Below are 17,720 nucleotides of genomic sequence, written 5' to 3' on the forward strand. Positions count from 1 at the left end.
CCTATTTGGCATATAATAGTATTAAGTAGGAACCCAAATAATGTTTATAATTCCATGATTACTCTCCAATCACCTTGACATCATTTCCATTCAGATTCATTCTGTTTATTCTACTGCCATTTGGCCTGCTGGAATCAATCCAATAGACGAACTCCTCTTTGTAATCAAAGTCTACTGCAATCACATTGTTCAGACCCTGAAAAGGAAAAAATAATTAACCAGGTTTTTCCATAAGCCATTTAATACAACAAAGATGACAACTCTGACAAGATAAATAATCAAAGTGTATATAACTCAATAATCAAAAGTGTATATAACTGTATAATATATGTCTTGTATATTTTCAAGTTTGATTTATATCTTTTAATAGAACATGATGCTGAAATGAGACTGCTCGATTTTGGCACTCACATGTTATTTAAACTGATAACTATAAATAACCTGAAATTAACTTCCCCTTTAAGTTAATTTATGTGTTACAAATTTTTTTTCCAAGTCAGAAAGCAGTAAGGTTTGTACAAAAAAAAAAGCACATTGAAGCACATCTACGAAACACCTGGAATTCCACAATTTCGGGGGGGGGGGGAGTGTCCAACCTGGCTGCAAGGCCATTTTCCAGGACTTTTGATCTCCTAAAGTTCTGAATTTTTGGCAGCTAACAAAATCTATGAACCACATTCTGGATCTTTAAAAAGAATATAACAGGAATCAAACACAAAGGATAATGGACTTTGTGAAATAATAATGAATGGAAGAAGGGGTGGTGAATGCTTCCCTCCGTGAGGGAGCCTTCCCAGACCCGCTGAAAGAAGCGGTTATTAAAACCATCTTTAGATACGGCCACGATGGCCAACTATCGCCCAGTCTCAAATCTTCCATTCTTGGGCAAGGTGATTGAGCGAGTGGTTGCTGAACAACTCCAGGCACGCCTGGAAGAAGCGGACCATTTGGATCCCTTCCAGTCGGGATTCAGGCCTCATCATGGGACTGAAACTGCCTTGGTCACACTGGTTGATGATCTCCGGCAGGCTAGTGACAAAGGTGAGAGCTGTTTCCTAGTTCTGCTGGATCTCTCAGCGGCGTTTGATACCATCGACCATAACATCCTTCTGGACCGTCTTGAGGGGCTGGGAGCTGGGGCACTGTCATACAGTGGTTCCGCTCCTTCCTCCTGGGTCGTGTTCAGAAAGTGGTGGTGGGGGATGAGTGTTCAGACCCCTGGGCTCTCACTTGTGGGGTGCCTCGGGGTTCTGTCCTCTCCCCCATGCTTTTCAACATTTACATGCAGCCGCTGGGAGAGATCATCAGGAGGTTTGGGCTGGGTGTTCATCAGTATGAGATGATACCCAGCTCTACCTCTCTTTTAAATCAGAACCAGTGAAGGCGGTGAAGGTCCTGTGTGAGTGTCTGGAGGCGGTTGGAGGATGGATGGCAGCTAACAGATTGAGATTGAATCCTGACAAGACAGAAGTACTGTTTTTGGGGACAGGAGGTGGGCAGGTGTGGAGGATTCCCTGGTCCTGAATGGGGTAACTGTGCCCCTGAAGGACCAGGTGTGCAGCCTGGGAGTCATTTTGGACTCACAGCTGTCCATGGAGGCACAGGTCAAATCTGTGTCCAGGGCAGTTGTTTACCAGCTCCATCTGGTACGTAGGCTGAGACCCTATCTGCCTGCGGACTGTCTCGCCAGAGTGGTGCATGCTCTGGTTATCTCCCGCTTGGACTACTGCAATGCGCTCTACGTGACTACTGCAATGCGCTCTACGTGGGGCTACCTTTGAAGGTGACTCGGAAACTACAACTAATCCAGAATGCGGCAGCTAGACTGGTGACTGGGGGTGGCCGCCGAGACCATATAACACCGGTCTTGAAAGACCTACATTGGCTCCCAGTACGTTTCTGAGCACAATTCAAAGTGCTGGTGCTGACCTTTAAAGCCCTAAACGGCCTCAGTCCAGTATACCTGAAGGAGCGTCTCCACCCCCATCATTCTGCCCAGACGCTGAGGTCCAGCGCCGAGGGCCCCCATCATTCTGCCCAGATGCTGAGGTCCAGCGCCGAGGGCCTTCTGGCGGTTCCCTCATTGCAAGAAGCAAAGCTACAGGGAACCAGGCAGAGGGCCTTCTCGGTAGTGGCGCCCGCCCTGTGGAACGCCCTCCCACGAGATGTCAAAGCGATAAACAACTACCTGACATTCAGAAGACATCTTAAGGCAGCCCTGTTCAGGGAAGTTTTCAACATGTGATATTTTAGTGTATTTTTGGTTTCTATGGAAGCCGCCCAGAGTGGCTGGGGAGGCCCAGCCAGATGGGCGGGGTATAAATAATAAATTATTATTAGTAGTAGTAGTAGTAGTAGTAGTATTAGGGAATTCCCCCCCCCCCAATGTACTGCAACTGATTTAGCATGGTTCCAATCTATTTATGTCTGCAAGGATACAGTATACTTGGACAAGATTGCTTCAGAGCTCTTGCAATATTCCTTCTAGGTCCTATAACTTAATGGCAGGGATATTCAAATGATTCAGTTAGATGTAGTGCTAGTTTAAGTGGATGACATTTAAATGGAATTTTAGACTGAAAGGCAACATCCTCTGCAGGAGGATCCTAAGCAACCTATACGCAGCCACTGTCACCTGACCTGTTTTGAGTGCTGTCTTGGCATTGGGAGCCCTTATGTTATAGCCCCTAGAGATTTGTCCCCTTTCAGTGGCAGTTTAGGTGTGGGAAAATAAATACCATATATACTCAAGTATAAGCTGACCCGAATATAAGCCGAGGCACCTAATTTTAGCACAAAAAACTGTGAAAACCTATTGACTCGAGTATAAGCTGGTTCACCACACCACAAACCTGGTGGTGGCTGCAGCGGCAGAGGAAGAACAAGCAGCCTGAAAGGGCTGCTTTCGGGCTGCTCATTCCTCCTCCACTGCTGCCAACAGTGGCAAAGGCGGCGTAGGAAGGAGCAGCCTGAAAGGACCATCACTCGAGTACAAGCTGAGGGGGACTTTTTCAGCCTAAAAAATGTACTGAAAAAGTCGGCTTATACTCGAGTATATACGGTAGTTTGGTTTGGGCATGTTGATGCCCTTTAGGCACCTTTAAGATGATGGGTTGGCCCGCGGGGCTCACTTCTCGGATTCTGCGGTTCAGAGGGTGAGATAGGAGCCTCGACCTGGGGTTCTGCAGTCCCAGGGATAAGGCTTCCTCACCTTCAGGGTGTTGCCTGGGAATTGGGGCAGGCTAGGAAGCCGTGCCTTAATTCCTTCGGCAAGGGCGGGTCACCCAATGGCTACAGTTATACAGTTAAGTTAGTTCTTGCCCCATGGTCATCCCCCTCTGCTAATTTCAATTTAAGATCTAAATAAAAGTGTCCCAGTTAAACCCCATCTTATGTGCCTGCCTCTTTGTTTGCCTATTGAGGTGCAAAAGCAGGTGCAGGAGAAATTATTCAGGATTCCATTAGAAGTGTGAAGTTAGATCACATAACACTCAAATTGGGAACTCTCAGATGTAGTTTCTGAGAACAAGCTCTGAGGGGAAAGGGGGGGGGGTTCTCCAGGAACGGAGAATAGATGCTGTTCATAGTATCTCACAGTTAATGAATCAAATGTTCTTGACAAAATTGACAGGATTTTGAAAGAATTCATCCTTTGAGTATGCCAAGCTGGCTTAGGTGCTTTATAAATTCTTAAAGAAAGATACAGATTCCGAATATCAAGAGAGTCAGTAGGAGGCATTGAAACAACTTAAACATTGGTCAACTTAAAAAAAAAACCAAACACAAACACAAAATTTTAACATATTCTAATTCCAATCAACTGATATTTTAATATTTATGCCCTCCAGAAAAAAATGTCCATTAAAAACTGTGCATTTGGAATACATGGTCCAGTATTTCTAGCAGAAATACTTACCATGAGTATACATTTACAAAATGGGTTGCAATTCACAGTAGAAATATGGGTCTTATTAGAGTAGGATAACACATGATATCATGATGACTGGTGCTCATGAAAATAGACGCTGGTAGTGGAACTTTATTTGTAGGAAAAAAACATTTCAGCAGGTATGGCTACTCAGGATATTGGGACCTTAATACTAATTAGATTTAACATATACATATTTGTATCAGGTCAAGTGGTCCATTCACATAATTAAGTAAGGTGACAAAGGAAAGTGTAATAAAGAGAAACCTCATTTATTATAGCCCTTTACAGTTACTAGAAATACAACAACTGAATTACAGACTTTTAATGCTCACAGCCAACCTTGTCCATAGCTTATCCTGTGCTATGGAGTGCAGTTAAGACTGTGGTTTTATGTTCATCAAGCATTCTAAACAGCAATGAGTATTAAGATTATTAAGTATTAATTAGATGATAATTGGAATTGTACCTGTTTCAATGAAGTGTAGTTGGATCCATCAGTACTGATTTTTCTGATTTCATGATGGTCAGCCAGAATTAAAAAAGGTTCTTCATCTAAATATAGCGAAAGGAGAAAAATACTATGTTAGCATTTAAGTTAATTTATGGAGCTTCAAGAAAAGAAATACAAGTAGTGAAAAATAAAATGCTACATGCTGTGAACAGTGTTGTGGATGAAAGAAACATTAAAAGCATAATATTTCAAGTAAGATCAATGATGCGTCATAATCTGAACAAGAGATTCAATTAGCATTTCTTTCAGAGTACTTTAATTTAGCCTTTGTAGTACAGAAAATGTATTAGCACTCTCAATAATTTCAATTCCAAAATGAATTTAAGCACAGCTACTCAGCCTGGCTTTTAAGGGACAAATAGGTGATAAGTAACAGTTGACATTAAGAAAGGGGAAAATTCTAAAGTCAGAGAGGACCAAATTAATGCATGCCAGAATTTTCAGCGAGTAGTGAGCTGAATAGTTCTGAAAATACATTTAAGTTACATTTTAATAATTCAAAATTTCTGTAAATGAAGTGCACGTGAAGCATACTTGGAGCTACTGTACATTAAAAAATACATTTATAGTGCAATACTATACATGTGTAATCACAAAGAAGCCCCATTAATTTTATTGGAACTTCCTAGTAAGTTATTCTCAGCACAACCTTAGAATAATATTTAAGAAATTTACAATAAAAGGAATGCTGAGCAAATTCAAACCACTCTAAGCCCTGATTTTCAGAGTGACAGATTTTCAGAGAGTCAGTTTTGCAAATCAGTTCTGGGCTACTCAAATGGCATGTAGAATGATGGTGTTGCCATGATCACTCCTGGCCTGTTTCTTCCATTTTGTGGAATGTTTACCTCTAATTTCCCAACAATACATGTCTCTTGCAACTGGGCCTACTGAACATTAAAGACCATTTGCATTAATTCTATTCCCACTAGCCCTCTCCTGCTTGTGAAAGGTGCATCCGTTCAATTTCCAGGGACCCTCCTTCCTCCTCGGCCCCCACACCACAGCCTGTCCCATTCAGTAGGCCCCATTTAGCTGACTCTCAGGAGAGGATTTATGGAGGAGCTGCCGGGGCAAAGGGGGAAGGAAAGTCAGCTTCCTCCAGCACCCTTTCACATGCTTTTCTCTAGTTCCAATCCCATAATGTGAAACAAATGATGGGACAAGATGCTCACATCTGGACAAACATCTATTTTTACCTAAGAAGAAGTATGCCTTAAGACAGTTTGGTTAGTACTGGAAAATTTAATGCATTGTGCATTACACAGTTAATTTGATTTGAACAAAGTATGTTTAGGTCTTAAACCTGCATGACTAAAAGAAAATGTCAAAACTAACTTAAGTTGCATTGCTTTCCATGGGACTTAGTTATGACTAAGCTTAACTGCACTGAGTCAGTAATATTCTGGAAGCCAAGGAAGCATATGATACCTGAAAGTGACTTGCAGCCATTTGGGTTATTAGGTTGCACCTCATAACCATCTGCACACAAACATTTGTAGGTGCCATATGTATTGACGCACTGCTGGCTGCACGGAAAGCCAGACAAACATTCATCAATATCCACACATGTTTTGCCATCATCCTTCATGTGGAAGCCAGGCCAGCATTTACACTACAAGGAAAAATAAAAGCAAATTATACATCAGACATCCTAAGGGTAGCTGCTTTCTTCCTTGCACAGGCACTGTATCAATGTGATCAAAATGTTGTTTAAAACCTAGTAATATAACATCTAAAATAACTTTTAAATGACAATTCAGACCAAGTCGTCCTCTCCAGGTGGTTTTCCATAGCAGAAGTTTTATATTTCTGCTGCATGTTTCTGTAAGAAATTCCGAAGCCCACTTTATGAAGGAGAAGAGGTAGCAAGGTTTTAGGATACAAGTTAGATGTGGACTGTGAAGATCTACCCAAAGCATACAGGTGACTGTGATCTCCTTGTCTCCACTGCTAAATGCTACACTAATATTTACCATCCTGCTCTTTCCAGGGCCAAAGCAGGGCAGAGAAGAGGAACCTAACTTTTCATACCAGTCATATTCGACTAGCAGGTAGAAATATTTTTCAGCAGCTTCTGCTCCCCCCATCACATACATACACATACAGATAGACCTTCCCTTAGATGCTTTAAAGAACCTTAGGGGAAAATATTCCTCACACCACCTCTAATTCTTTCCTCCCAATCTTTTATCTTCTACTTTTCTCTCATACTTTTCTCTTCATTTCCCAGTCATTAGACATAGGGTGCTAGAAGCATTCATACACAAGTACTGGGGAAGCCAATGGGCTAGTATTGTGAAATTTCATCCCCCCCTCCCACTTCAAAAAGGTGAGTATAATCAAGCTCAGTCTTCATGCTAATTTACAAAAGCTCTAAACAAAATCTAGTATTAGTCATACAGTCTTATACCCTCTGTATTATATCAATGGAATAGCAAAAGCTGGTGAGCACAAGGTGTGCTCTCTTTTCCAGGAAGTGTCAAATTCTAATGTTTATGGTACATATGCAAGTCAAATTTAAGATTTAAAACTCTATTTATAACGTACTATTTTACACACCAGGACTACCAACCTTGTACCCAACAGGAAGATCTTGACAATCTTGAGAACAGCCACTGACTTTCTTACTCAAGCATTCGTTAATATGGCAGTTTCTCTCATCCGATCCATCACCACAATCTTGTTTAGTATCACAAACATTTTCTTGGGGAATACACTTGCCATTTTTGCACATAAAAAAGGAACTGTTGCATGACTGTTCTAAAAATAAGAAACAAGAGGGAAAGGACACAAATGGATGGCAATGAACACGTTGAGATGTGTCAGGGTTAACATGTGGGCTGCATCTTAATTTATAAACAGATCATTCGTGAAAATTCAGTCCAGCCCTTTCATTTTCTGTTTACATATCCCGCAGCAACATTTCCATTTATAGAAAGTTTGCCATCAATTTCACTGGACTGCATCACCAGTCAGTGTAACTATGATTAGTCATAAACATACTGCTGGTTTGTTTCAAATAGTAAATACAAGTTCTGTCTATATTTCCTTTCCTCTAACACCTATATGTATAGGCCAAGTGTGGCCCTCAGCTGGATTTCATCTGGCCCTTTGAGTTCCCTCCTGTCTATCAACTATTTAGCATAAAGAGGGAAAAGGCCTTCATGTTGCAAAATATGGAACAGTGGGTCCTGCCTCTGCAGGAAGATCAAAGCATAGGGAGAATCAACAACAACAACAAGCCCTGCAGCACCCCACAGCTTAAGATCCAGGGGGCTGAGAAACTCTCATCCAGTGCTCCTTTCTGGAACTTGCCCTGGAACCACCACAGATCAGCTCACCAACCCCTGAGCTTCTGAGGGTGGAGGAACTACCGAGGACTTGTGTTCCTTGCAAATATGCAACGTTGCACACCTGCAGTTTTCAGGATGCAATTGTAGTTTTGGCGTTCAAGATTTTGAACAGAGTTAGGGCAAGGCTTACAGTTTTGCTGTGCAATTACGTTACTAGCCCTGGGTTGGACAATTTGAGAGCCTGATCCTCCCTTAGTTCTTTGTGGCCTGAATGTTCTCTCAACACTCCACAAATACCAAATTTTACTGAAAACTACATTATTATTTAACAACAATGCTAAATTATTTTACACATATATTTAATTGTAAAGATATTTTAAAGGCTGAACCTGCGCTTCTGCATTTTATGTTAATTGGATGTTCATCAGAATGGTCTGGACAATCAAAATCTCCATCACATTGCCACTGAGAATTTAACAGGCATCTTCCATCAGCACAGCTGAATTCTCCAGGATTACAGTGACGATAGCCTAAAAAAGAGTGGCCAAACATTAATAATGTAGACCTCTAATATTTATATTCCAAAAAAGGTACTATCTATCTTTTTCAAACAGGAGCTGATCCATAGAACATTTCAAAGTACTTTGCAGATGTCTTCCTTAGCAGATGCAAACTTCAGCCATAGTGGTGACCAAACTATCCACCTCCTTCTCTGCTGCTGTGCCTCTACAGGTGACCCGGGTATGGCCAAAAGGAGCAGTTTCAACAGCTTTTAGCAAGGAGCTACAGGGCCACAACACCCGATTCCATGGCTGGAAGCTGTTGTAACTACTCTGACAAAGCAGAACAGTCTCCAACCATGAAACAGGCCACACAGGGCTTACAATTCTTCATGAGCAACTACAGTAGCAGATTTAACAGTTTCTGGATCTCTGCTAAATATGATAGGGTTGGGACATGTCTGCAACATGGCTGTAGCCTAGGCTCACATGACCTAGAATACTACACTGAAACTAGTTTTTGAAGACAGACTAGAAATGTGTCTGATCTGACAAATATAAAGGGTTTGAGTTTAAAATAATAAATTTTCTTACTTACTTTGCCAAACATTTATTAGGCATTACAAGTATAGGCCATCATAAAATATCCATATATAAAATTTTAAACTATATACAAATACACAGCCATGAAAATATATAATAACAAAGATTTTCATTGGGATTTCTTCCCGCTAAATAGTGCCATTCACCCCTCTAGGAGATACTATCCAATACATTTGTCAGATTAGAGTTTCTTTACTCAAAATTATTCTGCTGTGAGTTAAGCAGTAACCTGGCTGAAGCCACCCAATAAGTATTATGGCTCAGTTCCAATTTATCCCAAGCTCTGAAATTTCCAAATCCAAAACTCTATCCACAGCAAAGAAATACCTGTTTACCCTCTTGTTCTTTGATTTTACTGGTAAATGTGAAATGTTTATTTTCAAGAGAAATACATAGCGACTTATTTATAAATGATAACTCCATGGTCTATTTAAAGTTGACTGGATTCCACATTCTGTCAAATAGGACATATTGAAGAGATCAAATATCTGGTGCTTCTTAGAAACCATTTTAATACATTGACAAATTGCTCTGAAAAGGCAAAGATTTTCTCTACAGAAATCTTAAAGGAATATGAGCACTGCTTCCTTAGAAGAAGAAGAAATTTAAAACCTGTTAACTTACTTTCTTCAAACGATTTTATTCTATTTGTGGGGAGTTTATCCTTGTCAGCAGACAGATACAGAGCACACAAACTTCAGCATTAAGACCTGTCTCTGTATCATAGATTAACAGTGCAATCTCACACAGGTGTCCTCAGTAACTCACATTGAATTTAACAGACTTTCTCCCAGGTGTGCATAGGATTGCAGCCTAAGCTTCTCACAATGCTCCATTTATAGTGCACCAATGTACTACTACTAATGCCTTATTTTAGGGAAACTTATTTCAGGGGAAAATATTTCAGGGGAAAATATATTAGAAAAAGCAAAAGTAAGCACATTCCTTTGGAACTTATTTCTTTGGGAACTTGGAAATTTCAACTGGTTCAAAATGAAGCAGCCAGATTACTGTCTATTTTTTCATTTCAAACTCATATAGCTCCAGTTTTAAAACAGCTGTACTGGTTACCAGTTTGTGTCCACACCCACTTCACAGTGCTCACATTAAAGCCCCAAATGACATAGCCCCAAAAGTATCTTAAGAGTGCCTCCTTCCTTGCTGAAGCTTCCAGGTGTAAAAAATTATACTTGCCACATTCTAGCGATTCATCCGATCCATCTCCACAGTCATTATCATGGTCACATACAAACTGCTTGGGAATGCAGACTTTATTGTGGCATGTGAAAGTATTTTCGTCACAAGTATTATTAGGAGCTAAGAGAAAGAAAATGGAGTGCAAGACAGTGAACCACCAACTTATAAAGAGAAAATGTCAAGTTACTGTCAGCCACCAATACAGTGGTACAGATAAATACAGCAACCCTCATCTTATTTATGTATGTTGCAAAATGGTTCATACCACATCCTGCTGTGGCAAGCTCATCACTTCCATTCGGACAGTCTCTTTCACCATCACAAAGCCAGTGCTGAGGAACACAGGCATAGGAACCTAAGCAGCTGAACATGTCTGAGGCACAGGTTACGGAGCCTGGGGGGGGGGGAATGGTATGATTTTAATTTTATTTGTTATGTACAAAAGTTATATTCTGATCTGACTTGTTAAAAAATAAAATAACATATACTACAATTTTCTTTAATGATTTCTAAAATCTGAAGTCAAACAACAAAGACAATACAGTCAGGGACTGCACTGCTCAGCAGGGACAGTGTAGGCGCAACATTGAGATTGTAGGGTTGTGTCCACTTCTGTGTTACACTGTGCTGAGCTCCTTACTGCCTTTTCCTTCCTTCTCAGTAACTGGCAGTGATGTGCGTCATTGGGAAGTCAGAAGAGCAACACAGCTGCGCCTGCACAGCCCCACCAGCCACAACTGGTTCAAGGAACTTGGATATTGCTCATCAAGTTCTTATTACTGCACAATACCACATGTCTTATAAGGGATACCAAATATTACATATACTTCTTATGTCCTACAGAATATGATAACGCTCCAATACTTATTTCTGGTGGTTGTTCATTGAGTTGACTGAATGAAGAGGCTAGGGCCAAGTAATTTTGAAATGTGCACCCCAAGCTCATATTTGTATCACTGTAGTACTCACCACATATAGGTTTGCTTTCATCCAAGCCATTTCCACAATCATCCTCCCCATCACAAATCCATTGTTTAGAGATACACTTATTTTCAGAACAAGCAAACTGATTCCATGAACAAGAGGAATCTGCAAGGGCATGTAAATGATAGGTGTTGCATATATTCAATAGGAACAGATTCAATATCAACACTATGAAAAAAAATCTAGCATGTTCCCCCCCCCCAACTACTGACAAGCAAAATTCTTCCTAGAAATTTCCGATGAAGTTCATTTCACATATTGCCCATCTGGAAATTCCCTTCAAAATTCCTAAATCGCCAATGGAATTTTGCTCAGCTCTTCCAGGCAATGTTAAGCTTGTTTATATATCTTTAAATCACATTATAAACTACCTCCCATCTTTAACAAACGTAAATAAAAATAATTCTTGTTCTACTATTCAAAAACAGCTACATAGAGAAAAAGACACATATGCATGCCTTCCAACAAGCATTTAAAAATGTACTTTTATGTTAAACAAATATCCTACAACATATTATGTGAATACTTTTGCCCACTACTTAAGGGATTTTAAGTTTTTACGAACATATTGTAAAAAAACAAAACAGCTCTAAGATCAAAATAATTACAAACTTTCTTAACAGCTTGAACTTATATCGTTCTGTGCAATCTAACAGTAATAAATATATATATAGGTTCTCACAAGAAAAATGGCAAAGTTCTCTGAGTGACTAAATATTCAGTAAGGGACATTACACCATAGTAATACATATCAAACCCATTGAAATTGTAGAGGAGTCCTGCAGCAAGGCAGATTTTGATTATCTGTCCTTCTGCAGCCTCCACTGATATGTCCCTCATTGTTCCAGAAAGTTCTCCATCCCCCCAGAACAGCTTTTCAGGAGACTAAAGTAGCAAGGAATAATTTGTGGAAATCATCTCCTTCCCCTCCACCTCCTCTGCATACTCTAATCACACCAAAATATATTTATGTTTGTTGATCTCTAGCAAAGGAACCTAACAGCAGAATCCTATACATGTCACATCAAAGTCAACCCCTAGGTAATTTTAGACTCTGGAATGAATGGTCTTCTTGCATCCCTCCTTTAGAAGTCAACATGTATTATTTCAGTTGCGTGGCACACAACATATCTTTCTCCTCCATCCCACCATTATCAGATTTTATATGACTTATTTTATGCTGCTCTCTGGTGGTCTTTGCAGGGGGCTAGACAGTTAGGGCAAAGATCCTAACTGCACCACTCACTACAGAGCTATACTAGATTACAATCTAGGTATATATGTATATGATTAGAGCCTAAATGACCAAATCATACAATAAAGTGTTTGCTATGTATCATGCCTATATAATTTGCAGGATTTCAAGCTGTTCATTGAGATTTGTTAAAATACCAGTTTAGTTTAATTGTATTCTTTTTCTTGCAGAGATTTCAATTGACATCTCCTTTGCACAAACATCCATGGTTCAAAGATAAGATACTAACAACAGTGAGGTAAGATACTAACCACAGTGCAATTCATCACTTCCATCTTCACAATCTTTTTGACCATCACATACCCAGGTATTCAAAATACACCTCCCACTTGGACAACTAAAATAATTTTCTTCACATGTATGCTTGTTTCGAACTGCAAATAAAATAAAAGAAGCAATTTGTTTCTGGTAGTCATGGAATTTTGGATGAAATATACATAGAAAAGATTATCTGGGTTCAATCCACTAAATAGAAGGGCTCCTTTCATTCATGGAAGGGGTTTTGATCCATTAAAGGCTCCCACAGGAGAAAGGGAAGAGGCAATATTTGCCCATTTTCTCTTCCCCATGTAGCCATGCCACCTTCTGCATCCTTTTGGACAGTTGCTCAGCTGTCCAGACCAGTTTCTCAGAGCACTGAAGGAATACCAACATTGCCACTTCCTCCTATATGCAGGAGTGTTCCATATATAGGTTTGTCAAAGAGAAACTCAACATACAATAAAGTAACAATGCCACTAATGAATAATTCTTTATCATGAATAAATATAGAAATTATTTTTATTTCCATAATTACCTGGGCATTTAAGTTCATCTGTATAATCTCCACAGTCATTAGATCCATCACACATCCATTCTGGTAGTATACAAAGTGATGTAAAATTACAGCTAATAAATCCTGAAGATTTGACTCCAAGTTTATAGAAGTGAGCACAGTCTGTGCTATCTGAGGTACACAAAACGGAATGGGCTTACATTAGAATATATTCTTTTCAGTGTGGATCTCATCACTGTGATTTCTTTGACAGTGGTTGCTTAATTTAGCTCCCACAATCACAGCATTGCCTGTTACCAATTGAATTACATCACACAAATTAAACTTACAGTTAAATATTAGTATTGTATAAGAAACAGTTACAAATGGGAAAAAAACTAAATTCCTTACTGCAGTTTTTCTCATCAGAAGCATCCAAACAGTCCACAATCTGATTGCATTGCGCTGATTTTGCAATGCAAGTTCCATCTGCACAGTGAAATTCTGTTGAAGTACATCCTGAAACTACAGGGTGAAGTGTTTGGTGGGTGGGGAGTAAGAAAGAAAGATATACACATAACTTGCAAGGTTTGGAATACTTAAGTTTAAAGTCGCTACTAAATTAATTATAACGCTTAAATGTGTGTTGTTTAAAAGTAACAAGTTACACAGGGCCGTCTTAAGCATATCCGGTGCTATGGTGCAAAGATCCCTCCGGCGCCCCACCCCCCATTTCCCAGAGTTGTTGACCTTTTTCCAAGCCTCTGCTGGAATCGCTCTCCTCCCACGGGGGTTTGGGAAGAAAGCTGCACACCCACCAGCCATATGATTGATGGGGCGCAGCTGGCGGGTGTGGAGGAGGGAAAGGGGAGGCCGCCAGCAAAGCTGCACAGTTCCCCCACTTGCTGGGGTGCCCCTGAGAGGTCAGCACCCTGGCGCAATGCGCCAGTAAATCTAATGGGAAAGACGGCTCTGCAGTCACACACATCATGACCACAGCCCAGAAAAGCACATTTTAGGGTGGGCCTGTTCAAGACGCAAGCAAATACCCCTGTGGCATTTTATATACCCCTTGCTTCTTCATCCCACAGTCCATTATTTTCCTGGGTGAAAGATCCCTGCATTGTAGGGGGTTGTACAAGATGACCCTCATAGCCCCTTCCACCTCTACAATTCTATGATCCTATTATTCTAATTGCAGCCCTTTTCTGCATGTTTAAGGAAGATGCTGTGCATTACTAAGTCTCTACCTCCAAGTCTGAAAAGAAAAGCAGCGATATTGATCAGCTTGAGCTGAGAGAAGCTGAAAAGGGACATATTTCTGTAAAATAATGTGTATCCAATTGTGCTAATCTCGGCCCTACTTGGCCTAAATACCCAGTAGTTATGATAGGTTTAGCAGAGCACCCATGGTGGATTAAGATGGATGGCATTATGTCTGCCATTTTTATATAAACTGCTTGCGACTTTTCTGCAATTTTGTGCTGCTTTCTGTGAGACTAATTGAGACCGTGGCATCATGGCAAGAGTCTCAGCAAACAATTGTAAAGCAAAAAACAAAGGGGAAAGCATAACACATTTTTTGCAAGCCAGCACTGGAGTGTGCCAAAGTGCCCTGCCTGAAGAATCGCTGATGAAACAGTGGTCCCAGTTACTCTCTTCCCCATCCAACTATAACCAATTGATTTGAGATGCTTTAAATATTATCATATGCAAGTTGCCTTACGTTACTTTCTTTTTAGATATTTCACCTCACAGAATTAGTTTTATTTTCTGTATGTTCTACAAACCTATCATTTCACAATGCCATTGCACTTTGTGCACTAAAAAAAAAAAAGGTGATTTGCCAAAGTTACAGTCTTGAGTCTGCTTTTTCACTGGTTAAGCCAGACAGAAATTAAATGAAGTAAGATAGAATTATAGGGTAGAAATAAGGTAAGTGTCTGAGATATTTCTCCACAAAGTAGAACTACAGTAGACACATCGGTAATTGAACCAACAACAATATTCACAATACTATTCACTGGGGTGGAGACTCAGGGATTTCTGAAATCAATCTCACACAACATTGGTAAACAGTGCACAATGTAGTAGTATTGGGTTTGCACTCTGAACTGCTCGGTTTTCATCTACAGAGGCCTATTTTGCACAGGTAGGACTGCTGCTGAAAGTGAAAAACGCCTGCAGACGCTTATTTCTACATACCACTTATTCAACAAAATATGTTGACTGAAATATTTGACTGGAATTGGGGGTGGGATGGTGGTGTTGAATTATAATTCTGGAGTTCAGATATGACTTTTATTGGTAGTCAATGAAAATAAATATTTGGTCATTGGTTCGGGGCACTCACAGATTCTTGAAATTTAATAAATACTAGAATTCATAAACATTATACTGCAGGAAAAGAAACAAACAAAAGAAGTACCTTCACAGCCTATTTCATCAGACCCATCACCACAGTCATTTTTGCCATCGCACACTTGATCAGTTGTAATACAGCGACGGTTAGAACAAGATTTAAAGCCTCTTCGACAGCTTCTATTTTCTGGTAAATTAAAATACAAAGACTATTATTTTATTTACATAACCTTCCTATTAACATGGCTAGATGAGAGTAAGTTTTGGAATTTGGAGCGGAGTCAATAAACTATGAATCAGCTTATATGGCTGGTCAGAAACATTACATGGAAACAAGATATGGCATTGTAACCCAATGAGATAAAAGGATCTTACCACAATAAAATAACTTCTCATCAGACTTGTCTTTACAATGGGCGATGCCATCGCAGGACAGCTGGTAATCAATGCATTCTCCATTTCCGCATTCAAACTCAGAGTAAAAGTTGCATGAGGAGTTTTTAGCTGAAAGAGTGAACAACAGAAAAGCAAGCATAAGTTTGTTTGTTTGTTTGTTTGTTTGTTTGTTTGTTTATTTAAAGTATGAATAATCTGCCCTTCACCCAAAGTTCCCAGGGTGGAAATATACACAGTCTAAGCAAAAGAAAAAAGAAAAGAAAGAAGATCAAAACAAGTGTTAAAACAAAATACAGAAGTTCAAAGTAATGGTGCAACAGCAAATGGCAATTCTGTAACTAACTAAATATATATTACATATATATATATATTTGTGTATATATTGTGTTTCACATATTTGTGAAATATGTGTATTTCAGACTGCAAATATTCCACTTCAGAGTGCCCTGGACCCAAGCCATGGAGAAATAGAAACCATGCTGCTATGAAAACACACACACACACACACACACACACACACACACACACATTTGTAATTTCCAATTTCATGATGTTCTGAAACCCTGAATCATTTCATTTTCTATTCAATTAAGAATGACTAGTTTTGGAATAATGGAATCATAGAATTGTAGAGTTGGGAGGGGCCGACTCTTCAACTAAATAGTTGGACTAGCAGGAGCCACAGCAAGGAGTCTCCTCTCTCTTTCCCCTATGTGCCCACCAATCAGTTCTGGGAGGATCGGAAGAAGGGGAAGGAGAGGGGAGATGGACCTGCCTGGCCAACTTAAATGCTTGAATTGATGGAATAATCAGCTTAGCAATATGTTGAATTCCACCCTCTTATGCCAACCATAAAAACCACTACTATTTGCTACTGATTCCATACTGTCAATTAACAAGACCTGAACTGAAAGCAATGAATTTGGACCAGAACAGAACACTAAATTGGTGGTATACCAAAACAATAAAAATGTGCTCTTGCCTTCATTTCTCCACACATGGAAAATTTTAAGCATACTTGGAAAAGCTATATACAGTGGTACCTCGGGTTACATACGCTTCAGGATACAGACTCTGCAAACCCAGAAATAGTACCTCGGGTTAAGAACTTTGCTTCAGGATGAGAACTGAAATCGCGCAGAGATGGCGCAGCAGCAGCAGGAGGCCCCATTAGCTAAAGTGGTGCTTCAGGTTAAGAACAGTTTCAGGTTAAGAACGGACCTCCGGAATGAATTAAGTACGTAACCAGAGGTACCACTGTACAGTGGTACCTCGAGTTACAACCGCCTCAGGTTACAAACGCTTCAGGTTACAAACTCAGCTAACCTGGAAGAGTTACCTCGAGTTGAGAACTTTGCCCCAGGATGAGAACAGAAATCGTGTGCCGGCGGCACAGCAGCAGCAAGAGGCCCCATTAGCATAAGCACACCTCTAGTTAAGAACAGTTTCAGGTTAAGAACAGACCTCCGGAACGAATTAAGTTAGTAACTAGAGGTACCACTGTATTACCATGTAGCGTATCCGTTACCTAACAACCAGTGGTAAGATCTGTACTAAAGTTGTCTGAGTTAAACAGCTTAATGCCTTTGGGAAGTAAAAATACTTGAACATGTTGCCAAATTAATTGCAGTTTAGAACTTACTGCAAATCAGCTGTGTGAGGTGCTCTCAGTGATATGCTGATGGTTTGTTAGTAGTGGTTCCAAGTCTATACTGAAATAAGCTGTTAATAAGAAATACTAATGTTTTAATTACATTAACTTGGAACCATTGCAAATCAGGTGCCTGTCCATACAAGATCAATTGATCTCTACAGGATATGAGTTTCACAGCTATTCTACGATTGTGGTACACTGCAGCTGTGCTACAGCTTTAATTAACATGCTTTTTATCACTGTAAATCATCTGTAGGAGCCACTTGATCTCAGTTATA

The 17,720-nt window shown here is 40.0% G+C and overlaps 1 protein-coding gene and 1 long non-coding RNA gene across 8 annotated transcripts in view; one reads left to right on the forward strand and one right to left on the reverse strand.

Annotated features, from left to right (window-relative positions):
* The window catches only part of LRP1B (LDL receptor related protein 1B), a 765,918-nt gene that overhangs the window by 80,953 nt on the left and 667,245 nt on the right, over nucleotides 1-17,720 (reverse strand). For all 7 annotated transcript variants that reach the window (XR_014001603.1, XM_081167487.1, XM_081167486.1 and 4 more), the window contains 13 exons: nucleotides 15,768-15,896; nucleotides 15,460-15,579; nucleotides 13,443-13,556; nucleotides 13,074-13,223; nucleotides 12,529-12,651; nucleotides 11,008-11,127; nucleotides 10,304-10,432; nucleotides 10,036-10,158; nucleotides 8,128-8,268; nucleotides 7,018-7,205; nucleotides 5,874-6,057; nucleotides 4,398-4,483; nucleotides 74-196 (listed from right to left, as the gene is read on the reverse strand). Coding sequence is in view for 6 of the 7 variants with exons in the window: in XM_081167487.1 (XP_081023613.1) it covers nucleotides 74-196; nucleotides 4,398-4,483; nucleotides 5,874-6,057; nucleotides 7,018-7,205; nucleotides 8,128-8,268; nucleotides 10,036-10,158; nucleotides 10,304-10,432; nucleotides 11,008-11,127; nucleotides 12,529-12,651; nucleotides 13,074-13,223; nucleotides 13,443-13,556; nucleotides 15,460-15,579; nucleotides 15,768-15,896 (1,730 nt within the window). In the remaining variant the exon portion in view is untranslated. The remainder of the gene's footprint in view (nucleotides 1-73; nucleotides 197-4,397; nucleotides 4,484-5,873; nucleotides 6,058-7,017; nucleotides 7,206-8,127; nucleotides 8,269-10,035; nucleotides 10,159-10,303; nucleotides 10,433-11,007; nucleotides 11,128-12,528; nucleotides 12,652-13,073; nucleotides 13,224-13,442; nucleotides 13,557-15,459; nucleotides 15,580-15,767; nucleotides 15,897-17,720) is intronic.
* Nucleotides 6,436-16,009, forward strand: LOC308572253. Its single transcript, XR_014001653.1, has 3 exons — nucleotides 6,436-6,496; nucleotides 12,448-12,515; nucleotides 15,974-16,009. It is a non-coding gene; the product is annotated as an uncharacterized lncRNA (long non-coding RNA).

The sequence above is a fragment of the Podarcis bocagei genome (genome assembly GCF_964188305.1).
Source record: "Podarcis bocagei genome assembly, chromosome: 1".
NCBI classification, from domain to species: domain Eukaryota; kingdom Metazoa; phylum Chordata; class Lepidosauria; order Squamata; family Lacertidae; genus Podarcis; species Podarcis bocagei.